Genomic DNA, 26,110 nt, shown 5'->3' on the forward strand with positions numbered 1-26,110 from the left:
TAGCCATGTTATTCCCAAGTCAGTCTCAATGGTTGCAAGCGTGCACGATAAATGGTGATGCGCGGCGATTAGCACACCACCACCTAGTAAGATTTCGCGGTCCTTCCGGTAAAGGGAGAAATTCGGCAAGTCAGTAAGAACCTCAGTATCGGTAACATCGTCAGTCAGCCAGGTTTCAGTTATTATCAGCAAATTACTGTTAGACGACAACACGACTTTAGACAGAATATCGCGTTTAGGGAGGAAGCTGCGTGCGTTGGCAAAGATTACGGAAAACAAGAGGTTAGCTCGTGTCAATACCGTAGGGCCAGGGGCTTTCCCGCATCGAGTTGGCTGCTATTGCAGTTCTTTCACACTCTGTGTGCGTTCATCGAAAACATAGCTCCTATAACCCATAAACAGCGTTTTAAAGCGCAGAGAGTAGGGTGCCGATTTGCTTTTTGAGAGTGAAACAAGGTGTCTGCGGGCCAATTGAACAAGACGTGTAAAATCAACGTCAACACTGAAGCTTGTTCCTTTAAATTTACGGTTGTTAGAAAGAAGAAGATCTTTTGTTTTATGAAAGGTGAACTTCACTATTATGGGGTGGTTACGATTAGCTGTACGATTGCCCAAGCGGTGCGCGCGCTCCATTTCTTTTGGGTCAAGCGTGATGCTCATATGTTTGCGACAGTGGTCAATGATTATATCCTCCGATTAAGGTTAGTCCACGCATATATCACCCCTCAATTCAGCTTGGCTCAGCCGCACATCACCCACATGGTTAGGTTAGCCTGTCCCCATATGTCACCCCCAAATTTAGGTTGGCCGACCCCCATATCATCCCCAAATCCAGGTTGGCTACCCCCATATCAGCCCCAAACTTAGCCTGGTCCCCTCTATCACGCCTCCACCCCTCTATCACCTCAAATTTAGGATGGCCCACCGCAAATCACTCCCACATTTAGGCTAGCCCGTCCCCATATCACCCCCGACTCAGCTTCGCCCAGCCCCATATCATCCCCACAGTTATGGTGGCCCACCCCCCATATTACCTCAAACTTAGGCTTACCCACCCCTATATCACCTCAAATTTAGGTTGGGCCACCCCCATCTCAGCCTCAAATTCAGCTTGGCTCGTTACCATTTCACACCAAATTTAGGTTGGGTCACTCCCATATCACTACCAAATTCAACTTGGCCCATCCCTGCAACACGCGCAAATTTATGCTGATGCCACTTACAATTTCAAGTTGGCCACCCCTACCCTTTTTAAAAGACCTATGTATTCATTCGGGAAATGCGTCAAGTTTTTTGGCGTTATAGACACGATTTATCACGGTTTTGCTAGCAAATTGCTGTGGTACTCACCAAGGAATGCTGCGCATTCAAAGCAAATGCCCCAAAAGAGGGACGCCATACGTTGATCCTAAATACTGACGGCTAGCCAAGCTAGCTTTTCTGTAGAGCGACTGGGGCAGACACAGCACGGGACATTTATTCAAATGTTTTTTTTACGGCCATACCTACGGATTCATACCACTTCACTGTAGGGAACGAATTAACAATAGCGAAGATGTGCAGCGTGTGGAACATACGCTGCACATCTTCTCTTAGTTGGTGTATTTCCTATTTGGGTGAATCTTTAGAAATAATTAACGTTCGGGCAGCGACTCAGCCCAGCAGACCCTTTGTTCCACACGAATATTGCAGAGGAATGGCAGTGGCCACCGGGTGGCATTGTGGTCCAGTTGGACCTGATTCGCTCGGAGTATGCGCCATTAAGGACAAGCAAAAGTCGAAGAAAACAGACCTCCGAGAAGAACGCAATAAGGATAGCCATTTTGTTCTCCCAGGCTCCACGCTACAAGGCACGAAACTCTTTTTTTTTGCATAACACAAAGCTATGCGGAAGCTTCTAGTTATGATGTCCAATGAATAGAATCTTCATAAATGCGTTGACTTAACAAATGAACACGACACTGCTGTTTTAGGAAGGAAAAATAGAAAAACATAATATTTCAAGAGAACCATTGGAAAACCAGAACCGAAAGCAAATCATGAGATTTGTGTTTCTGCCATCTTGTGGGAGAATATAAAACTAAGTCTTATGCGCTTTGAAAAAAATGCGCCGCTGAAAAACCAGAAATCGAAAGCGAATGTTGGGTTTTGTGTTTCTGCCATCTAGTGAGAGACTACAAAACTAGGTCCTGTGCCGCTTAAAAAGAAAGTGCGAAGCGGGACTCGAACCGCAGCCACCGTTACACGGGACTAAAAGTGTGCGCGATTCTACCACTCTGCCACGGTTTCAGAGGCGTCGCCCAGTGGTACGCTAATTTTTTCATAGATACCACGTGAATTTTCACGACAGTGTTACAAAAAACGCTTTTCGGAACAGTGTTACGCCGTGTGTGGAGAGTCGCGATAGGTATCAGTCGAAAGATGAGCCTCCGGAATACATACGCTGCACTGGGTATTACGATAGATGCTGTAGTTAAACCACAGGCATCGTTATTGCCTAGGAAATAGAGTACAAATTTTCGTCGTTTCCATAGGCTTCCGTTGCTAAGTCGTTAACCTCTGTGGGAAAAAATTCTTACGTGCGATAGAGTGATCCCTGCATTTGGCTCATGTGGATTGTCTTCCAGAACACGTCTGTCACCTGCCTTTTTCGATAATCGACCTGCAGCTTTTGTTATTCGCGAAAAACCCGCTCGTTCCATTGAAAAAGTGCTAGCTTCGTTCCGGGCCCGCTTGGGGCACTAGTTGGCACGTACCCACTAAAGCTGGATATGCTTGCAAGCTCTGCACTTGTGACGATTCCTTATGTGGCCTATACATTCGGTACTTTGGCACGAAATAAACACTGTTGTAATTCATCGCCTGTGTGTAGCACGTATTTGTATCATCGTATTTTCGTGCGATATAATCCTCTTCACCTTGTAAGTTGTGATTTGCGCGCTAAAGTAATTAGTGAACAATGTTGATTACCGATATTTTGTTATTTAGTTAATTATAAATGTTTGCTCAGGAGATATTCGTAGGCTGTTTAGTTGGTAGGGCATTATCATTTCAAAAGCAACGCACTTGTTAAGACACGAAGAAGCACTGCATCTCGTGCACACTTGTGTTTGTGGGGTTTGGCGTTAGTCCATGTCCTAACAAATGCGTCGCCTTTGAAATGATAATGTCTTTCGTTTCTTCTTTTTGTAATGTCCTTCTCTTCGAGTAATCCAGCTTACTTAGTAGATGTGTTATTTCGAATATTTCGTTAACCGTTAAAAGAAGCCATCTGCTTCGTAAGTACAGCCTTGGATTTTCTGCAGCAATTAACTCAACCGTGGGCGCACGCAGTTGCTGGCTGGACCTGTCCGAGGGGGTCTCGTACGCGACCACGGTGCCGGTTTGCGTATGCGTGCTGCTGCAGTTGTTCTTCCTGAGCGCCGCCTTCTGCTGCTCAAGACCGCGGAGGAATCTGTCCCCCGGGCACTCACAGCGGGCCAGGTGCTGTCGCAACACTTCACTCGCATGATGCATCAGCTGCACATCTGGCTGCACCAGTTTATGCGCACTGTTGTCTTCTACGTTAGAGCACGGGAAAATTTGTGGAGCATTTCACTGGTTCCTATCAGTGAGAGAAAGGCCTTCCGAGCCGAACGTGTTAGCTGCTCCTAGAGCATCCCCGATAAAACGGAGGGGCCACGCAATCGAGTTGGATCTCAGTCGCGCTTCCTGGTAGATGTTAATAGCGCCTCCAAGCGCTCTCAGCTCGATCGTGGCTATCTGAACCAACCAGGTGAATGGGTTCCGAGAACTCAATTTCGGCCAGTCAACCGCGCCACAAGGGTGCTTTAAAGTACTAGAAATGGAGCGGGGAAATGAGCCATTAGTTTAGAGCGCAGCTCTGAGGCCCCTGTTCCTGCGTTGAGCGTCGCCGTCGCTGGAGTCGTCCTTCGGGGTAACCGAGCAATCGAGCAGAGCGAAGGATGAAAGGTCGAAAGGGAAAATATCACACATGTTCTCGTTTCTCGTTATGCACTCAAGTGCGTCGCTTATTATACCCCTGCCACACGGGCACCCGCGAATTCCGTTGACATGAAACTCCCCAATGGAGATTTATAGCCATATAGTTGCGTCCATGCTATACGGTTCTATGCCGCGTAACACGACGGGCTCCGCATGGAACGGCGCTGCTGCGATAACTTTCGCGTGCAACTGCTCACACATGCACAGAACCCGTTAAAGGTAGCTTTTTTTTAACGCATCATGTAATCTAACAAAAGCACAGCGACAAAGTTTGCTGTATGTTACCGCAAGTCTTGTTTTCCATGCATGGTGAAGTTGAAAGCAATGCTCGCCACACTATGCTCTTGCTTTCGTGCGTAGTCAGCATGGTCACGTTCGACTGGTGCGCATCGAGTTGTGATTCTGTTCTGTGTAATCTGCACGTTCGCGGTGGGCTCAACTGCTTCCACATGAGTGACGAAGCGGATAAACAAACTAAATGGTGAAACGACAATTCCCTATGCGGCATGGTGAAGCATTGGGGTAGAGGGTACAGGCGCTATGTCCTTAAAAAAAAAAAACTCCGATTAGGTGGCGTAATAAGAAAGGTAACAAATATCAATGCTAAATTTGCAATTGAGCTAGTTAGAACTATTTTATTAGCGTGACTTTCTTCGCAGCTGTGGCAATCTGGGAACGAGTACTCCATGCAGCAGTAGCGGTCATTGACGAACTCCCTTTGCCAAAATCTTTATTTAACTTCCTTGGCACAAGGTAGATCCTTGATGTAAAAACTCCCTTGATGTAAAGACGAAGGAGTTACATGGACTTCGCTGGTGCCCGTGTGACAGGGGCATTATTCTTTAAAATTTGTTTTCTCAATGGTAGGCAATATTCTTCTGCCTGGTTTCGCATTGAACCTGCCGCGGTAGCTCCGTAGCGCTCTCTTGCTGAACATGAGGACCTGGGTTCGATTCTCGGCAGCACTTGAGATGAGGGCTAAATACGAAAGAGCTCGTGTACCTAGACATAGGGGCGTGTTGAAAAAGGCCAGGGGTTCTAAATGAATCCAGAGCACTGCACTATGGCTCAAGAGTTGTTTCGGGACGTTAAGGTGAACGAATGAAGGAATATTATATTGTTGTATATTGTTATATATGTTGTTATATTCGCCATGGTATATTGTTGCTTGTGAAAAGACACAGGCAGAAGAGGCATTTGCAGGCTATTTACACTGGAGCCAGGCACCAGGCCGACACTCGCTCGCGTCAAGCGCACCGACCCACTTCATCGTCGCTCTCGCGGCGGCTCGTTTCTTGAGCATCGCTCGATGATATCGTAATACTAGACCTCCCCCTCCCCCGGCGGCAGAAGCACCGTCACGGCGCTGTTAAATATCCAAGGTGCGTGGAGCGCTGTAGGGCTTGAGTCGGGCGACGTGACAATGTCACTGGTTGTGACAGTGGAGGACGTAGTGGGCGTGGCTAGAACGATTTCATGGGCGACATCGGTCACCTTGCGGAGCACACGATATGGACCTGTGTAACACGAAAGGAGTTATTCACATAGGTCAACTTTACGCAAAGGTGACCAAAGATACACGAGGCTGCCGGGCACAATATGGACATCACGGTGACGGGGGTCGTAGCGTTGCTTCTGCTGGTCTTGAGACACTTTTAGAGGAGCGCGCGCAAGTAGGCGAGCGTGGTCAGCATGGGCGATTGCATCACGGGCATAATCGCTAGTTGAAGCTGTGGCGGACGGAAGCACAGTGTCCAGTGGTAGAGCTGGTTCGCGGCCATGCAAGAGGTCAAACGGGGAAAAGCGAGCAGTTTCGAGACGGGAAGAGTTGTACGCAAAGGTAATGTAGGGTAGAGCCAGGTCCCAGTCACGGTGGTCGTCGGAAACGTATTTGGATAGCATGTCTGTAAGGGTGCGTTTCAAGCGCCCAGTTAGGCCGTTCGTTTGGGGATGGTAGGAGGTGGTAAATTTATGTTGTATTGAGCAGGCACGCATGGTGTCGTCAATGACTTTGGCTAAGAACGTACGGCCACGGTCTGTAAGCAATTAATGCGGAGCACCATGCATTAAAATAATATCATGTAGCAGGAAGTCCGCAACATCAGTTCGCAAGAGCATGGGTTATGGCGTAGCGGGTCGCGTAGTCCACCGAGACTGCAACCCACTTGTTCCCTTGTGTAGATTCCGGAAATGTGCCGAGAAGGTCTAAGCCGACACGATGAAAGGACTCGGCAGGAATGTCGAGTGGCTCCAGGTAACCAGCGGGCCGCTGGGAAGGCTTCTTGCGTCGTTGGCGAACTTCACAAGCGGCGATGTAACGTCGTACGGAACGGGCGAGACCCGGCCAGAAAAAACGGTGACGTACACGGTCATAGGTTCTAGATACGACGAGATGTCCTGCCGTTGGTGCATCGTGGAGCTCTTCTATAATGGTGGAGCGGAGGTGTTTAGGTATTACAAGTAGGAACTCAGAGCCGTCCGGATGAATGTTACGACAGTAAAGAGTACCATCGCGGAGGACGAAGAGGCGTAGAGTAGCATCGGCCGGAGAGTGTTCGAAACGGTCGTCGAGTGCTCTGATTAGGCGTCACGGCGTTTCTCGTCGGCGAAATGAAGCAGCTGTGATACAGAGAATACACAAGAAGCACTGGCAATATTAGAGGAGTCAGAGTCGTCAACAGGGTACCGCGAGAAGCTGTCAGCGTCTTGGTGCAGGCGACTTGGTGGTGTAGCCTCGAATCCCATCGACCAAGCCGGCCTGCAGGATCTATTAGCGAAGAGAGCCAGCAGAGAGCATGATGGTCAGTGACGACGGAAAAAGGGCGACCGTAAAGGTAAGGACGCATCTTCACAAACGTCCAGACTACAGCAAGGCCTCCTCGTTCCGTAATGGAATAGTTGCGCTCCGATGGTGTGAGGAGGCGGCTCGCATAAGCAATAACGCGATCCTGGCCACGCTGTCGCTGGGCTAAGACGGCACCTACGCCATGACCACTGGCATCTGTACGCAATTCTGTAGGGGCATCAGGGTCGAAGTGGGCGAGAATTGGTGGTGAGGAAAGAAGAGTAACGAGACGAGAGAAGGCAGCGGCTTCTGCAGTACCCCTTGAGAATTGTACGCCTGTCTTCAAGAGATTAGTGAGGGGTCTAGCAATTGCTGCAAAATCTTGAATAAAACGACGAAAGTACGACCATAGCCCTACAAAACTTCGAACGTCTGCGGCTGTCTTCGAAACCGGAAACTCTCTGACAGCGCAAGTTTTGTCGGGATCAGGCTGCACTCCGGAAGCGTCAACGAGATGACCCAGAAGAGTAATTTGCCGGTGGCCAAAACGACACTTCGACGAGTTAAGTTGCAGCTTCGCCTTTCGAAATACATCAAGTATAGTTGTGAGACGTTCAAGTTGATTGTCGAAGGTGGGCAAGAAGACGATGACGTTGTCGAGGTAGCAGAGGCATGTGGACCATTTGAAACCTTGGAGCAAGTAGTCCATCATACGCTCGAAGGTGGCAGGGGCGTTGCATAATCCAAACGGCATTACTTTAAATTGGTATAAGCCATCAGGTGTGATGAACGCGGTTTTTTCTCGGTCCATATCGTCAACAGCAATGGGCCAGTATCCCGAGCGAAGATCAGTAGACGAGAAATAGCTGGAACCGTGCGGGCAGTCAAGGGCGTCGTCTATACAAGGGAGCGGTTAGACGTCCTTTTTTTGTAATGTTGTTCATATGACGGTAGTCTACACAGAAGCGCCACGTGCCGTCCTTCTTCTTAGCCAACACCACAGGTGACGCCCAGGGACTCGAAGAAGGCTCAATGATGTTTTTATTGAGCATTTTGTTGACTTCGTTTTGAATTACTCGGCATTCCGACGCAGAAACTCAACACGGTCGTCGGTGAATAGGCGTAGAATCGCCATTAAGAATCCGATGTTTGACCGTGAGGGTCTGGCCTAAAGGGCGATCGTGGATGTCGAAAATATTTTGGTAGGACGATAATACTTGGCAAAGCTCTTCAGCCTGCACCGAGGACAGGTCCATCGCAACCATTTTCTTTATAATAAGATGGCCACCCGAGGCTGGCGCGAGGGGCCTGCTAAGCTCGGGCGAACCATCGGTCGATAACGCTGCCACGTATTGGTCGCCGAGACAATCAACGGTGGCAAGGCAAAGACCTTGCGGTAGAATTTTCTTTGCCAATCAAAAGTAACAGACAGGCATGCGAGTGCGATTCCAAGTAATATTAAGTATACTGTGAGGCACTGTAATGTCATACCTAATTGGAATGTCAGGCAGTGGAGCGACGAGGTACTCGCCATCAGGAACTGGTGGGAAAGACAACAGTTCAATGTAGGCTATTGACTTTGGCTGCAGGCGAAGACAGACGGTGGGACGTAAGCGGCAGTGGGGTGTGTCAGAAAGTTCTGCGAGAATCGGCAACTCAAGGCGAAGGGTACTGGAAGAGCAGTCAATAAGAACAGAATGTGCGGAGAGAAAATCGAGGCCGAGAGTGAAGTCGTGGGGCAATGAGCAATTAGGTTGAAGACGACACCAGTGTGCCGCCATCCGCAACTCAGTACGACACAGTACCGCCATCCGCAACTCGGTGGATGCGTGCTGACGCTTGGGTGAGGAGCCTGTTCAGTCGTTGTCGGAAGGCAGCACTCATAATTGAAAGATGTGCTCCTGTATCGATGAGTGCCATGACAGGATAGCCGTCAACGTCAACGTCAAGAAGGTTTCGGTTCGTGGGTAACCTGAGCAGAGGATTTGAGGACAGGGTCGACAACGCATCTTCAACTACAGAAGCTGCAGTGCCTAGTTTTCTGGCTGGATCCGGGAGGCGATAGGCGGCGAAGAGAAGCGACGGGGTTGGGGCGAACGAGACTGATGGCGTTGAGGTGAGGGCGAGCGGCTGCACCGACGGTTTGGAGCAGGAGTATCAGCTGCAGTGGATTTATGGCGGGTGGTATAGGAAACGGAAGGACGGAAGGTGCGGGAATAAGCGGCGGTGTATGTCCGAGGAGGTGGTGGCCATTGGTTGCGGCAGTGACGAGCGACGTGGCCGATGCGACAGCAATGGAATCAGATCGGCCGGTCATTAGGGGTACGCCAATCGGACGGGTTGCGGCGAGATGTGGCTGAAAAGGACTGCCGAGAAAGAGCAGGGCCGCTAGAGAACTCGGGAACGTTGGGTTGAGACGTGGAACACATGGAATTCAGACCCATGTTTTCAAATTCCTGTCTGACGACGGCCTGAGTCATCGCAAAGGTGGTTGCGGACGGATCGGGAGGCGTCGTGGAGAAGGCTGGCGAACAGGCCACCTCGAGCTCGCAGCGAGCAATACGGGTGACGTCGTCACAGGTGGGGGTCTGACGCGGTCGACCCTCACATGTCGACGTAGCAGCCGTCTCGGGTAGCCGCGTGATGTGGTGTGTGATACGGTGGCTCTTAGCTTGTTCGGGGCGATGGCATTCTTTGATGATGGCGTCGATAGTCGAGACGTTGCCGAAAACAAGCAAATTGAAAGCGTTGTCGGCGATGCCTTTTAGAATATGTGACACTTTATCGGCTTCGGACATTGCATCGTCAGCTTTGTGGCATAGAGCTAAGACGTCGAGGATGTAGGAAACGTACGGCTCCGTAGATGGCTGAACACGAGACGCAAGAGCCTTTCTCGCGGCAGCCTTGCGCCCAATGGGGTCGCCGAACAGTTCCCGTAGCTTCTTTTTGAAATTGTCCCAACTGGTTATCTCGTCGTCATGTGTTTGGTGCCACACGCGTGGGGTGCCGCCGAGACAAAAGATGACATTCGTGAGCATAATCCTTGGGTTCCACCTGTTATTAGCACTGGCGTGTTCATCGAGTTTGATCCAGTCTTCAACATCCTGGCTCTCCAGGCCAGAGAACACACCTGGGTCGCGATGTGGGGCGACCGTGACGATTGGAGCAATGGGACAACCCGAAGCCTTTGCAGAGGTGGGCGCGTCACCGGCAGGCATGGTGACAAACTCGGTGTGCCGACCACTTCTGAGTTCCGTGGTGAGGACGGGGATCGCTGACCTCCACCAGAATGTTGCGTGTGGAAAGAAACAGACAGAAGAGACTATTTACAGGCTATTTACACTGGAGCCATGCAGCCAGGAAGCCAGGCCGACACTCGCTCGCGCCAAGCGCACCTACCAACTTCATCGTCGTTCTCGCGGCGGCTCGTTTCTTGAGCGGCACTCGATGATATCGTAATAATATCAACAAGCCCAAAACGCTACGTGCCTGTCACCACGTGGTGTTCCTCGTGGTGTTCCTCTCCAAGACGTGTAATGTTCCGCGTGGGCAGCCATATGAACTTACGATCTCCGCACACACTGATTCCAAGCCCATTAAGAGCAGGTAATTTATCAACGACTCATTCTCAAACCAGCGATGGAACATGATAGTGCGGCATAAAAAATTAGTAGATTATCACGACCTTCTCGTGAAGAGCGTAAACCAGCAGGTGTGCCTTCTGAAACCGAGGCACGCCGTCTCTCTTTCGGCAGTGGCGCGCCATTTGACGTTTCCAACAGCTTACGCGATCTTTATAAAAAAATCAATCAATACAATCGATGATTACAACAATACGAGATGTGATTACAAAAATAATCAGGCCCGACATCGAACAAATAACCCTCGCCTTCAAGCAGTGTGATAACGAGCGCAGTAATGGAGGTCCACATTGCGACCGCAATTAGAAGCACGAGAATCGGTTTGCTGGCCCCTTCAAGCCGACGGTCGTCATCGTGACTTCATCGTGACCTGACCTCCTCAAACAAATTCGGCGGCGAGTTGGTAGAACTGAACTAGGGTGGTTGCTAGAGCTAGTTGGCAATTCATGATAAAAGATAACGTACAGCGCGAAGGACAAGGACTGCGAGAGACGACAGAGCGCTGACTTCCAACAATATTTTATTGCGTTGCTACATTGTGTGTATAATACAAGAGAAGGCATGCGCAGAAAATGAAAGGCAGTCACAAGGGGTGTTCTAACAGCAAGTCACTATACTAAGAGCATTGTCGCTTGATAAAAACGAGCATTACGATTAGTGTCTGTTTAGATACATGGCCTCACTAGGGTTCAGCGCGATAGAGGGGGCACTAACGCACATACTAAGAAGTTTTCTGGTGAAATTAGCTTTCATAATTTCCCCGCTGATCTATGAGCTTTGTCTGGCTAAAACTTCAGTATCTTCAAAGAGGGGCACACAGCCGCAGTCTCGGCAATGGATGCCCAAGTGGCCTTGTACAGTGCTGTGGACGTTGTTACATAGATTGTAACGTAACATATTGTAACATATTGTAACGTAGATTGAAGACGGAGTGTTACAAAATAAATGTTTTCTTTAATGGCGGGCCAGAAGAAGAGCGTGCAGCCTGCGCACTTCATAGTCTTTCGTGGTGCCGACATTGGCGCGTGCCGTCCTGCGGTGCGGGAGCCCCACATCTTTGTGTCAATTGCCCCCCCATGCTAAAAGCGACCGTGTCGGTCACGTCAAAACGTTCTTTCAGCGCCATAAGAAATGGAGCTCCTCAGGTGTATTTCAGCATTCACGAACGTGCAAAGTTACACGTGCACTTGTCTTAATCAGGCGACACGTTTTGCCACCTAACAAATGTATCCGATGTTTCTGGAAAGTTATCGATGCTTCTATCCGCGGTCTGTTGTCGCCAAACCTTGTGTTATTTGATTTCATCGCTTGACGCGAATGGTGTGGAACTTTGTAGAAGGCATGCGGGTCCCAACAACTAGTCTGGATTATTTGATGACTACTGTATAAAAGCCGACGCGCTTGACCCGCTGATCAGATTTTCGACGATCGCCGAGCGTGTCCGCCACTATCGTTGTGCTATAAGTGTAGCCTGTTTTGTGGGCACAGGTTCACCCAATAAAAGTTAGTTTTGTCGTTCACAGTATTGCTACTGTGTTATTCAACGTCACCACCACGTGACATCTGGTGGAGGTGCTTTACGTTCATGTACCGGACGCCCCCGACAAGCCGTAATTCAAGCCCGGACCGCAAAGACAACACCAGCGCCATCCCGGAGCATCGAGCAAGCCGCCGGCTACAGCAGCTGCCCTCCGAACACGGAATTCTACCAAAGACGACCAAGAAGAGCGTCAGAGAAGTTCGTCCAGAGACGACCAAGAAGACAGCCGCAATGGCAGCTGGAGCAGCCCCAATAGTTCTGCTGCAGCCCAGGGAGCCACCGACGTTCCGCGGTTCCACATTTGAGAACCCGGAACGCTGGCTGGAGGCGTATGAGAGGGTCGGTAAATTTAACAGTTGGGACAGCGACGACAAGCTGCGGCATGTCTATTTCTCATTGGAAGACGCCGCCAGGACCTGGTTCGAGAATTGAGAAGCCACCTTAAAGACGTGCACCTGTTCCGAAGAGGCTTCTTGCAAACGTTTGCAAGCGTCGTGCGAAAACAGCGAGCCCAAGCTCTTGTAGAAACCAGAGTGCAGCTGCCAAACGAGGCGATCGCGATCTTCACGGAGATGGCCCGTCTTTTCCGGCACGCCGACCCGGAAATGTCGGAGGAGAAAAAAGCTCGCTTCCTGATTGTCACGGTCAAGCAAGAACTTTTCGCCGGACTTACTCGTAACCCACCGAAGACTGTGGCTGAATTTTCTGCAGACGCATCGATGATCGAGAAAACTCTGGAGATGCGCACCCGACAATACACTCGCCAGGGGCACACGCTGCAGTATGCCATCCAAGGACTGCGTTCGGACAACCTTCAAGAGACCATCAGGGCCATTGTGCGCGAAGAACTGCGCAAGGTCCTGCCTACGTCGCAGCCTCAAGTAACTTCGATCGCTGACATCGTGAAAGATGAGGTTCAGCGATTGCTTGGGGTTACTGAGGTGCAACCTAAATTACCGCAACCCCAGCCAGAAGCGATGACCTATGCCGCCATCGCAAGCCATCAAGGCCCGCCTCCGCGACCGCGCCAGGGCCCTGTAACGCCGCAATTCCGTCGTCCGCCGTGACCGCCACCAGCACGACCATCCGTCGCGCAGCGCAACTACGCGAGGAAGACGGACATTTGGCGCACCCCTGACCACCGCCCGCTCTGCTACCACTGCGGCGAAGCCGGCCATATGTACCTCCGATGCCCATACCGCGACCTGGGATTGCGAGACTTTGCCGTCAATGCACAGCACCCGAGGAAAGGTGAACGCCCTCGAGACATCACCGACTACCTCGCCGCTACTCAACGGAGCCCTCGACGACCATCCCGTTCACGGTCACCAGGCCGCTACCTGTCGCCGCAGCGCCGACCATACACCGACCCAGCCCGGGGCCGCTCGGCGAGCCCATATCCGGAAAACTAAAAGCATCAACTGATGGAGGTGCGGTTGCTGTTCGTCGAACTGACGAAGATCCTCCGCCGCCGACGAAGAAGACCAAGAAACCATCTCGACGGCCTAATGACGACACGCCGCCATCCCAACGAAGTCAGGAAGCCAAGACTACACCGACCAAAGACGACTTGACAACGCGACGTTCCAGCTTCAGTTCAACACGACGCAGCCGTGATCCGACGCCAAGACTCAACTGCAACGCCAGATAAAGAACCACCGACCTCGACGTGCTTCTCGACGGCTACGCAGTCACTGCCTCAGTCGACACAGGGGCCGATTACTCTGTAATGTGTGGAACCATCGCCGCCTAGTGGAAGAAGGTTAAGATTGCATGGGAGGGTCCCCAAATTCGGACCGCTGGAGGACACCTCATTAGGCCGACTGCAATCTGCACGGCAAGAAATACCGTTCATGACCGGACTTAACCTGCCACCTTCGTTATCCTCCAACAGTGTGCGCGAGACGTCATTCTTGGCGTGGACTTCCTGAACCAACACGGCGCAATCATAGACTTGAAGTCGAAGTCCATAACGCTGTCGGAAGATCGAGTGATACCGCCGGAGAGCTCTAGTAGTCACCATGCCTTAAGCGTGCTTGAAACTCAAGTCAGCATCCCGCCTCGCTCCAGCATTGTCATTTCCGTCGGCACCAAAACACCTGCCGACGTAGAAGGCGTCATCGAGGGTGACCAACGTCTACTGCTAGACCGTGAAATTTGCGTCGCAAGAAGGATCGCTCGACTGCATGGAGGAAAAACTGAAGTGTTGCTGACAAACTTCAGCCAGGAGTTCAAGCATATCAACATGGGCATGACGATCACGTACACCGAGGAAATTTTGGAAACCAGTAATGCGTTTGTCCACTAGCATTCCGCCGCGTCTACCCCGACGACCATGGTTCCCGAACCAGACTACAATATTAATCCAAATCTCCCTGTGATTAAGCAACAGCAGCTCAGAAGTCTGCTCCAACGATACAAAGGCTGCTTTTCGACGTCATCGAGGATTGGACAAACGCCAGTCGCCAAGCATCGCATAATAACCGAGGAGTGCGCTCGACCACTCCGCCAGAGCCCGTAACAGAGTTTCGACGCGAGAACGTGAAGCTATAAGACAACTAGTCGACGAAATGCTGCGCGACGACATCATCGAGACATCGAAAAGCCGGTGGGCATTCCCTGCTGTCTTGGTGAAGAAAAAGGGCGGCATCCTACGTTTCTGCGTCGATTATCGTCGACTGAACAAAATCACAAAGAAGGATGTATACCCCCTACCACGGATAGACGACGCATTTGATTGGCTCTGTAACGCAAAATACTTCTCGTCGATGGATTTCCAGTCTGGCTACTGGCAAATAGAAGTCGACGAGAGAGATCGCGAAAAGACCGCCTTCATCACGCCAGACGGCCTCTAAGAGTTGAAGGTTATGCCATTCGGACTCTGCTCGGCGCCTGCAAAGTTCCAGTGCGTCATGGACACGGTGTTAGCAGGATTGAAGTGGAAGACCTGTCTTGTTTACTTGGATGACATCGACGAATTCGCCGACAATTTCGCCGATCACCTTAGGCGGCTTGCAACAGTACTAGAGGCCATCAAATTATCAGGGCTCACTCTGAAGCCATAAAAGTGCCGCTTTGCTCACGATGAGCTTCTGTTCTTAGGCTGCGTCATCAGCAAACCTGGAGTCCGCCCCGACCCACAGAAGACAGCTGCCATCCCAAAGTTCCCGCAGCCCATCGACATGAAAGCAGTGTGTAGATTTCTTTGCATGTGTGCCCACTACAGGCGATTTGTCAAGAACTTTTCACGTATCGCTGAGCAGCTGACACAGCTAACTAAATGTGATGTCGCGTTCAAGTGGGAAACGCCGCAGGCCGACGCATTTCAAGAACTCCAACGACGCATACAGTCGCCACCCGTACTTGCGCACTTCGACGAGCATGCTGATACCGAAATCCACACTGACACCAGTAGCCTAGGGCTCGGTGCCGTGCTAGTCCAGAGAAAAGATGGTCATGAACACGTGATAGCTTACGCTAGCCGGTCGTTGCCAAAAGCGGAAGGCAATTATTCTACAACCGAAAAGGAATGCCTCACCATCATTTGGGCTACAGCGAAATTTCGCCCGTACCTATATGGCAGGTCATTCAAAGTCGTCAGCGACCATCATGCTTTGTGTTGGCCAGCGAATTTAAAGGATCCTTCAGGACGGCTGGCGCGGTGGAGCCTAAGACTGCAAGAATTTATATCACTGTAACCTATAAGTCCGGAGGAAAATACTCTGATGCCGATTGCCTATCACGCGCCCCCATTGACTCGCCGCCGCAAGATGACGAACATGACCACGCCTTCCTTGGCATTTTAAGCGCAGAAGACTTCGCTGAACAGCAGTGAGCAGACGCGGAGTTGAAAAACCTCATCGAGTATTTGGAAGGGCACATCGACGTTGTCCCTAGGGCATTTGTGTCAGGATTATCTTTGTTCTCGTTTCAAAACAACCTACTCGTAAAGAACTTCTCACCAGTGCTCGCTAGCTACCTTCTTGTTGTCCCGTCAGGACTGCGTCCAGAAGTATTGCACGCCCTACATGACGATCCGACCGCTGGACACCTCGGATTTCCCCGGACACTATCGAGGAAACAGGAAAGGTATTATTGGCCGCGCCTGACCGCTGACGTCGCCCGTTATGTCAGAACATGCCGAGACTGTCAGTGACCAAAGACACCACCGACAAAGCCAACCGGATTACTACAGCCAATCGGGCCTCCTTGCCGGCCATTCCAGCAGATCGGGATGGACTTGTGGGACCCTTTCCGACGTCAACAATCGGAAATAAGTGGATCTTCGTGGTGACGGACTACCTCACCCGCTTTGCTGAAACTAAAGCACTGCCGAAAGGTAGCGCCGCTGAAGTGGCGAAATTATTTGTCAAAAACATCCTGCTGCGACATGGCGCCCCAGAAGTCCTTATCACCGACAGAGGAACGGCCTTTACAGCGGAGCTCACCCAGGCCACTCTGCAATACAGTCAGACAAGGCACAGGAGGACAACTGCCTACCACCCACCGACGAATGGTCTTACGCAGCGGCTGAATAAGACTCTCGCCGACATGCTACCATGAACGTCAACGTCGAACACAAGACCTGGGATGCCGTCCTGCCGTACGTAACATTCGCTTACAACACGCCGGTGCAAGAAATAACACAGATCACGCCGTTCAAGTTTGTTTACGGCAGGAACCCGACGATGACGCTCGACACCATGCTGCCGCACGTCAGCAACGAAGAGAATCTTGATGTCGCTACCTATTTTCAAGCGCGCCGAAGAAGCGCGACAGCTCGCTCGCCTACGGATGAAAAACCAGCAGCGTACCAACAGTCGGCATTAAAACCTCCGACGACAACGCTTCGTCGAGTACCAGCCCGGTGACCATGTTTGGGTATGGACCCCAATACGCCGACGAGGACTGAGTGAGAAACTATTGCGACGCTATTTCGGACCCTACAAGGTCATCCGACGTATTGCCGCACTGGACTATGTGGTCGTGCCAGACGGCATTTCGCATTCATAGCGGTGCCGCGCACGACTTCAAGTGGTCCACGTGGTGCGTCTTAAATCGTTTTACGGACGCTAACGAACTTTCGATATTTTGTTGTTTTCTTTGCTACGAGTGCTTATTTATTACTTTCGTTTGTTTGCAGCATCAGGTCAATGCTTTTTGAGAGAGGGGTATTGACACGCGTACTTGTCTTTATCGGGTGACACGTTTGCCACCTAACAAATGTTATCGCACAGCGCGGGACGCGCCTGTATGTATCCGAAGTTTCTGAAAAGTTATCGATGCTTCTATCCGCTGTCTGTTGTCGCCGAACCTTGTGTTATCTGATTTCATCGCTTGACGCGAATGGTGTAGAACTTTGTAGAAGGCATGCGGGTCCCAACGATTAGTCTGGAACATTCGATGACTGCTGTATAAAAGCTGACGCGCTTGACCCGCTGATCAAATTTTCGACGATCGCCGAGCGTGTTCACCGCTATGTTTGTGCTATAAGTGTAGCCTGTTTTGTGGGCGCAGGTTCGCACAATAAAAGTTAGTTTTGTCGTTCACACTATTGCTACTGTGTTATTCAACGTCACCACCACGTGAGATAGTAGGGTTTATTGCGCACTACATGAAAAACTTCAGCGCGAGGACGACGACAGGGTGAACCGGGGTCAGAACTGCAGGGGACGACTTCGTAGGTCACGTCACTGAGCTGGCGTGTAACCTTGTAGGGACCAAAATACCGGCGCATCAACTTTTCCGAAAGTCCACGGCGACGGACGGTCGTCCAGAACCGCATGCAGGCGCCGGTATTCTAATGGTCGTCGCGTCGACCCTGTTTGTATCGAAAGGTGTCTGTATGCTCATCATCGTATGCTCGGCATCATATCTACGGATACGATGCCGAGCAAGTTAGGCGTGCCTCTTCCGCTCTTTGTACGAACTCTTCCACGTGTTCGCTGATCGGGCTATTATCAGCCAGAGGTAGCATGGCGTCAAGTGTTGAGGTGATGTGGCGCCCGTATACAAGTTCGAATGGCGTAAACTGTGTAGTCTCCTGTACAGCAGCGTTATACGCGAAAGTCACATATGGTAAGATCTCGTCCCACGTGTTCTGCTCTACGTCGACATACATGGAGAGCACATCATCCAGCGTTCTATTCTGACGTTCCATTAATCCATTGGGTTGAGGGTGATGCGCAGTGCTCTTGCGGTGAGAGCTATGCGTCAGCTCGAGAGCGTCCTGCATAAGTTCCATGTAAATGCTGTACCACGGTCGGTGATGAGAACAGACGGTGCACCATGTCATATGACGATGTGGCATACAAAGGACTTGGCCGCTTCATACCAATTTGCTTGCGGAATATCTTCGGTTTCAGCGTACGGGGTTAAATAGTCGGTAGCGACGACTATCCATCTGTTGCTCGAAGTGGTCACTGCGAATGGTCCAAGTAGATCCATACCTATTTGTTGGAACAGTGCTTTAGAAGGGTCCACAGGTTCGAGAAAGCCAGCTGGTTTAACTGCGGGTTTCTTGCAGCGCTGACAATCGCGGCAGGTCTTCACGTACCGTTGCACAGAAGAATAAAGCCGGGGCCAGTAATACTTCTGTCGTATCCTTGCTAATGTCTTAGCGAACGCTAGGTACCCCGCCCATGGCTCGTCATGGCAGGCTTGCAAAATGTCCTGGCGCAGCGCCGGCGGCACGACAAGGAGGTACGTACTGGACCGCTTCCGCAGTTTTTTCTGTAAAGGACGTTGTTGTGCGAGTAGTATGACGATAAGCCGCGCAAGAGCGAGCGGGGTAAAACACCTTCAACTCCTGGGACGTGCTCGATCAGCGCCAGCAGCTCAGCGTCAGTGTGGTGGTTCTCAGTCATCTTTATGGCGGTGATAACGCCGACAAATGGCAAGTCATGGTCAGGGTCCGATGACGTCGTAGGGAGTGGTGCGCCTGACAAACAGTCAGCGTCACTGTGCTTCCTTCCAGATCGGTAGACAACCGTAATATCGTACTCTTGTAAGCGCAGTCTCCAACGGGCTAGTATGCGTGAAGAATCCTCGAGGCTGGCAAGCCATCACAAGGCGTGGTGATCACTGACAGCCTTAAAGGGTCTACCGTACAAGTAGGGTTGGAATTTACCAATTACCCACACAATCCCTAAGCATTCTTTTTTAGTGGTTAAGTAGTTTTTCTCAGCCTTGGTGAGGCTGCGGCTTGCATAATCAATGGCGCGTTCCGCACCAGCTTGCCACTGCACAAGAACTGCCTCAAGACCCGCATTGCTGGCGTCAGTATGAATTTCAGTGTCAGCGTCTTCGTCAAAATGAGCAAGTATTGGTGCCTCTTGCAAACGCTTGCGCATTTCGTTGAACGACTGCTGCTGCTGCTCGTCCGTCCAAGTGAAAGGCGCATCGTCGCGTGTAAGCCGTGTCAGAGGCTCCGCAATTCTCGAGAATCCCTCGACGAAGCACCCATAATATGCGCACAAACCAAGAAAGTGTTGGACAGCCTTCTTGTCTGTGGGTGGGGAAAACTCGGCGATGGCAGCTAACTTGTCGGGTCTGGTCGGACGCCTTGAGAACCAACGACATGGCCAAGAAATTTGAGCTCTTGGAAGCCGAAGTAGCAATTTTCAGGCTTGATGGTGAGGCCGGCAGTATGGATCGCAGCGAGGACCCTCTCGAGCCGTGTGAGATGTCCGTCAAACATGCTCGAGAACGTGATGGCGTCGTCCAAGCATACGGGGCAGGTTTGCCATTTGAATTCAGCAAGACTGTATCCATCATCCGCTGAAAGGTGGCAGGTGTGGAACAGAGAACGAAGAGGAGAACTGCGAACTCATAAAGCCCATCAGGTGTTATAAACGCTGTTTTTTCGCCATCCTGTTCATCAACTTGGATTTGCCAATACCCTGATTTAAGATCCAACGAAGAAAAAAAACTTCGCGTACTGTAGACAATCCAATGCGTCGTCGATGCCTGGCAATGGATAAACATCGAGCTTGGTGACATGGTTCAACTTGCTGTAATCTACACAGAAGCGTAGTGTGTTGTCTTTCTGACTAACACTACAGGGGAGGCGCATGGGCAGGTGGACGGCTGGATCACGTCATCTTGGAGCATCTCTTTCACTGATGCTTGATGGCTTCCCTTTCCACTGGAGACACTCTGTAAGGATGCTGACGAACAGGATGTGCAGACTCTTCCATAATAATGCGGTGCTGGGTGATGGACGTGCGCCGCACTTTTTATGACGTTCAAGAACAGTTCGCAAATTCATTCACGAGACTCAGTAGACGGTCTTTCTGATGGTCTGGCAGAGCGGCGTTAACGTGAATCTGTTCTTTTAGGCTGGGTAACTCAGATTGCTGGGACGACGTGGTTTCCAACGTGGCAATGTCAGGAACATCAGTGAATTCGCGAAGAAATGCGATTGTCGTTCCTCGCGGTACGTGCCGATACTTGTTGCTAAAGTTTGTTAGCAAAACGACTGAACATTTGTTTCGCACCTGAAGAAGCCTTCTGGCTATACAAACGTGGCGCTCAAGAAGCAGGGGCATGTTTGCCTCAGCAATTCTTTCGGCATCGTCCTCCATGTCGCATCGGACAAGGATAAGCGCGCAGCTCTTGACTGGCAGCGTGACGTGATCATCAGATACGCGAAGCGCGATGTCACGGTCTTTGTCATTACTGTTCGCTATGGCTTGCGCAGTAGCGAAGCTGACTCTAGACGCTTGCCGGTCGATGATGGCACCGTTCGCCTGAAAGAAATCCATGTCGAGTATAAGGTCCTTTGAACATTAAGGAAGAATGACGAAGTCGCCGATGTACGTGAAGCCCCGAATGTGGACTCGTACCGTGCACCGGCCCATTTAAGGTATGAGGTGCCCTACTGCAATACGAATCTGAGTTCCTCTCAATTGCGTCGAAACTTTGTTCAGTATACGCGCGAGATCATGGCTCATAATAGATGTGTCCACACGGCCGTGACTTCGTGGTCGTCTATGGTAACTTGCACGTCACAGGATACTGACGCTGAACTACACTGCTTTCTCTGCGTCTTAATTACATAATATACTGGTCGTTGTAGTGGAAGATCTTCAGCGTTCGCAACGTCAGTGACCTCTCCTCTGCAGGTTGCTGGATTCAGTTTTCCCAGGAGGCTGGGCTGGGTGAACGACGCCTCGTTGCTCCCGGCGTGAATAGGGGGCTGGAAGACCTGTTTCGGGTGGGTGACGGTGACCGGGGTTCACGGTATCGTGGGGCAAATGAGGTCCTGGCGTCTGGGAGGTGTGCTTCAATTTCCAGGGGGCGTTCACCATTGCGCGGGCGTGGCGCACTCAGTGGAAATCCACGGAGCCCAGCCCGGCGGTAAGGACACGCCCTGTAGAGGTGATCGGCTTCACCGCAATGAAAACACAAGGGCCTCCGGTCTGCGGTGCGCCATACGTCACTCATGCGGTGTGGTCGTGTTGCAGCCATGAATGGCGTGCGGCGAGTCCTGAAGTCGCCAGTTGCTTGCTCAACGACGCGCACACCATGAAAGTCCGGGACGGCGCGCGCATCGTGAAAAGTCGGAGACAACGAACTTCGCGCAGCTTCCGCATACGACAAGCGAGGCTGTGGCTGCCGTGCCTCGTGCTGTGGTGTCTCGCTTCGCTCCGGGACTTGTACTGCCTGCCTGATTTCTTCCCGGACGTCCTCAGCCAGAGCGAGTCGCGGTATCAATACCGCAGCCACCTGAAGCTTTTGGAGCTCTTCTCGAACAACAAGCCTTATTAGCTCCCGCAAAGCGTCGGTATTGTCCAAGGGTATAGCGAGAGGGTCACGCGATAGGGTCGACACGTCATGGTTGTACTACCTTGTTTGTAGCTGCAGTGCCTTTTCTATTGATATGGCTTTCACGAGAAACTCTTCAACGGTCTTTGTTGGGTTGCGTAATAGGCCACCGGATAACTCTTGCTTGACACCACGCATCAAGTTTCTGACCTTCTTTTCATCCGGCATGGATGTATCCGCGCGTCGGAAAAGTCGGCACTTCGACAAGCATTGCGACAATTTCGTTCGGCCGCTGTACTCTCGCCTGAATTGCAGATTCAGCTCACTTCTTGCGATCGAGGCTGGCATATGGGCTGATTAGCTGCCATCGGAATTCTTCCCTTGTCGATAAGGCCTCCTCATGGTTCTCGAAGCATGTCCGCGCATAGTCCTCGATGGCAAAGTAGGCGTTACGTAGCTTACGCTCTGGAGTCCAGCCATTGAATTCTGCGACACGCTCAAAGTGATCGAGCCAGTCCTCAACGTCCTCGAAGGTGTCCCCAAGGAAGGATGTGGGGATTCGCGGCTGGTTAGCGATGACCTCGGTCGGTGCCGTTGAGTAAGAAGACGGAACCGATGTACTCATCCTTCTGACTGTCTTCGGTAGAGGCTCGTGCTCAGGTGGTCGTCCTTGAAGTCGAAGGCTTGTCCGTGCGTGAACAGGAGTCAGCTCGACCAGACTTCGTACTGGGCTTGTAGGCGGCGTTTGATCTGCGAGTGGTAGCATGTACCCCGCCCCTCCACCAGAAAAACGGTGCGTAGACTGAAGACGGAGTCTTACAAAATATTAGGGGTGTGCGAATAATGAAATTTTCGAATACGAATCGGATACGAATAAGGCAAAAAACTGTCTTCGAATATCGAATCGAATATCGAATATGTGTGTAGTATTAAAATGTTGAAAAACGAGGCAACAATAGCTTTATTACCCTTTTAAAAATTATATTGCATTTTACAAGGCTGCTTCAGAATAAAGAGGCGCTCATTATAGGTAAAGCACTCCGTCAGGTAATGCGCTTGTTACAGATTATCGTGAAGGAAAATTAACTGCTGTCAACATGTTCAGGACGTAAGCGCTCTCAATGCACTGTGACAACATTTCCACCGGTAGAAAAGACTCACTAGGAACTGAGGTGGCAGGGATGGCCAAGTAATTCTGGGCGAGTGCACTTAAAATCGGGTGCATGAAGCGGCCGATGGTCTGCCACCACTCACAAGGATCCTTGCCCCTTTCAAGAAGAGGCTTTACCGCACAGTCTGTAACTTCCCTCTCAGGGGCAGATGTCAAATGTATCTTCTCCTAGTTCATCACTAGATCGTCAAAAGCATTCCATACACTGGATAACACCAGAGGAAACAAAGTCGACGCGGGCACGGCGGCGTGCCCGCTGGGTTCCACGGCAGCTGCCTGCAGCTCCCTTGTCACAAGGTCTTTCAGCCAGATCATCTCACCAGATGCCTGAGGAACTGTGGCCTTAAAGCACGGATCAAGAAACATGGTCAGGCTGACCACTTCGTCCAATTCGCACTCCGAAAAACTGGTCTTGATACATTTTGCAAGATTGTAAGCAAACCCTGAGTTGCCTTTGCAACCTTCTAGGCAATGCAGCATTCCAAATATAATTGGAATTTGACACGACAACGAGGGGTACTTTCAGCACTTAAAATCACAGTTACGTCAGACAAGGGCTTCAGTGCCTCCACAAACTCCACTGCATATATTCACTCTGCAGAGTTAAAGGTTTATATACGCTCGTGTCCGAAGTGGTGAACTCAAGTGTGAGGGACTCTTTGAGTTCAAGGAGCCTTGACAGCACGAGGTACTGACTGTTCTATATTGTACCAACATCCTGCACGACATGGAGCACGTCTTCGTTCAACTGCCTCTGCAAATCGCTCACTCATTTCTGCGCACTAGGGCTGTGCTTGTAGTGTCCTATATATCGTTCTCGCCTTCTTGCAGAGTTTGTTGTGTTGATTTCCGGAGTACACGACATTGCATCGCTGATCGCCAGCTGCCAAGTGTGCGCAAAGCAGGCCCGCTAGAGCCACGGCAGTCTCCTGGCAGCCGCTCGGATATTGCGGCCGTTGTCCGTCACGATGTACTTCCCACAGTCGATTTGTATCTCCCAGTCGGTGCGTAGCAACTCCAATGAGGCAGCTATGTTCACAGTCATGTGATTTTCCGGCATATGTAGCGTGCCTAAAGTGAACTTTTTCATCTCAAACTTCACCTAAAGAAAATGACGTGTGAGACTTATAAAGCCCTCGTTGGCACATGCCATCCAGATATCGCTCGTAAAAGCGAGAGTGCTTGTTCCGTGTTCAAGTGCTTTTCGCAGCTCGTGTGGTACCTTTGCTCTTGTTTCATCGTTCAGGCGTAGGACGAGTACACGCGACAGTTTTGTTCGAGATGGCAGACTGTAGTACGGTGCAGCTGCTTTCAACAGTGCTTTGAACCCCCTGTTTTCTACAAAGCTATAAGGGTGAAGATCTAAGGCGACCATTTCTGCCCCTTTCTGCTTTAGTGCATTTTCTTTCTTCTTAGACAATGGCTGCTGTCTCTGCTGTAGTACATGATCCAGCGTTGGTTGGTTCTTCAACGGTGCGTTTGCAGCGGCGTCTTTTTTGTGCTCTTCCGTCAACAAAGGGTGCTGTTTCGTGTGTTTTTGAAGAGTAGCAGTCGTTCCTGTCGGCGTTTGAAGAAAACGTCTGCACTACTTGCACCGAGCTGTCGATGGCGAGAGGCTTGTGTAGTACCCCCAAAGAAGACTTCTTCCGGCTTTCTTTTCTTGCTTGCTCGGTGCTTCGTCATCCGCAGTTGATGCCATTCTTGGAGAACATGTTGAGCGAGGGCTGTATCAGCACTGAGATAGTTCCAAATAGCGCAGCGCCGAAGTAAGCGTCGTTTCCGTTTGCCTCAAAGAGCAGTAACGCTTAACATGGGAAAGAGCCGGCGGCCACCTTAGAAGAGCGGGAACACAAGGCGGGAGTTGTCGGTTTGAATACTACGTTTTTCTCGGACCTATATTTTTTTTCTTTTTAATTTGCAAACATCTAAAAATTGTCCAGGTAGCATTTTAGAGATGCATATTTTATCGCGAATGTTTACACAACACCAAAGTACATCATATATCGTTATGGAAGAGCACTCTAATAAAGCTTGCTAAAAAAGAAACCGAAACTGATCATGTCTCACGGGCGTGATGCAGATAGACTGAAACAGAGCATACGGATAATGAGCGGATCATGCGAAGTTGTAAGTGAATAAACATGTTCTTAGCAGAGTGGGGAGCAAGCATGTAATTCATTAATTGCTCAGTTAGTCGCAGTCTGTCCGAATATTCGCCGTTTCTACCGTTATTCGGCCGTCCTCGAATATTCGGGAATTTTCGAATATGCATTTTTTTAATCGAAAACGCTTCGAATATGGAAAATATTCGATTCGTATTCGAAATTTCGAATATTCGCACACCCCTACAAAATATATGTTTCTCTTCGATGGCGTGCCAGAAGAAGAGCGTGCAGCTTACGCATTTCATCGTCTTTCGTGGCGCTGACCTTGGCGCGCGCCGTCCTATGGTGCGGTAGCCCCACGTCTTTGTGTCCATATTTACGGCCGCAAGACAGGGGAATTTAGTTCACTACATTCGTTGTGCACGTCACAAAGCATTTTCTGTTCCCGACAGAGCAACAACTCTGATGTGATTTAGGCGCGTTTACACGCTTGCAGAGCTTTGCCAACTTTTGCGGGGATGAGGAAACGACTGCGATTCCTGCACGCTGTCCAATTTTCTTTAGCGGATGGGAGACATCATGCACATACGTTTTAACTGCAAACCTGCGTCTTTCAGCCAGCTGGTTCCTTGACTGAGCGGGCTCATCACGTTGTGTGCGCCTCAGAACTGTTCCACTATGGCTGAAATTAAGGCCAATGGGTAGCCAGCCCAAGAAAGGCGATCAACCTGTGCAGCAAGACTATGTTGCATCTCGTGTGGACAAGATTTATTAAGGCTGTTAATGAGACATAACTTTATAATACCTCGTTTAACGAGATTTGAGTGTGCGGAATTAAAGGGCAAGAGTAGCTTCTTACTTCTCGGTTCGGAGCACCAGCGCACATGTTTGTTACGAAGGCACAGCCTGAGATCTACACTGTAAAAAAAATTTCTTCAGTTTTCGGTCAAAGTTGCAGGTAAAACGTTGCCGGACACTTTTCCGCTAAATGAAAAACGGTGTTTCCGTAGAACGGACAGGCCGTAAAAATTATTTCCGTTAAATGGAAAACGGTATTTCCGTAGAACGGACAGGCCGTAAAAATTATTTCCGTTA

General features: G+C 50.5%; 1 protein-coding gene across 1 annotated transcript in view; it reads left to right on the forward strand.

Annotated features, from left to right (window-relative positions):
• The window catches only part of LOC135915556 (adhesion G protein-coupled receptor B2-like), a 704,549-nt gene that overhangs the window by 556,956 nt on the left and 121,483 nt on the right, over positions 1–26,110 (forward strand). The window contains exon 5 of the mRNA XM_070526411.1: positions 3,334–3,483. Coding sequence (XP_070382512.1) covers positions 3,334–3,483 — 150 coding nt within the window. The remainder of the gene's footprint in view (positions 1–3,333; positions 3,484–26,110) is intronic.

Source organism: Dermacentor albipictus, chromosome 9, assembly GCF_038994185.2.
Source record: "Dermacentor albipictus isolate Rhodes 1998 colony chromosome 9, USDA_Dalb.pri_finalv2, whole genome shotgun sequence".
Taxonomy (NCBI): Eukaryota; Metazoa; Arthropoda; class Arachnida; order Ixodida; family Ixodidae; genus Dermacentor; species Dermacentor albipictus.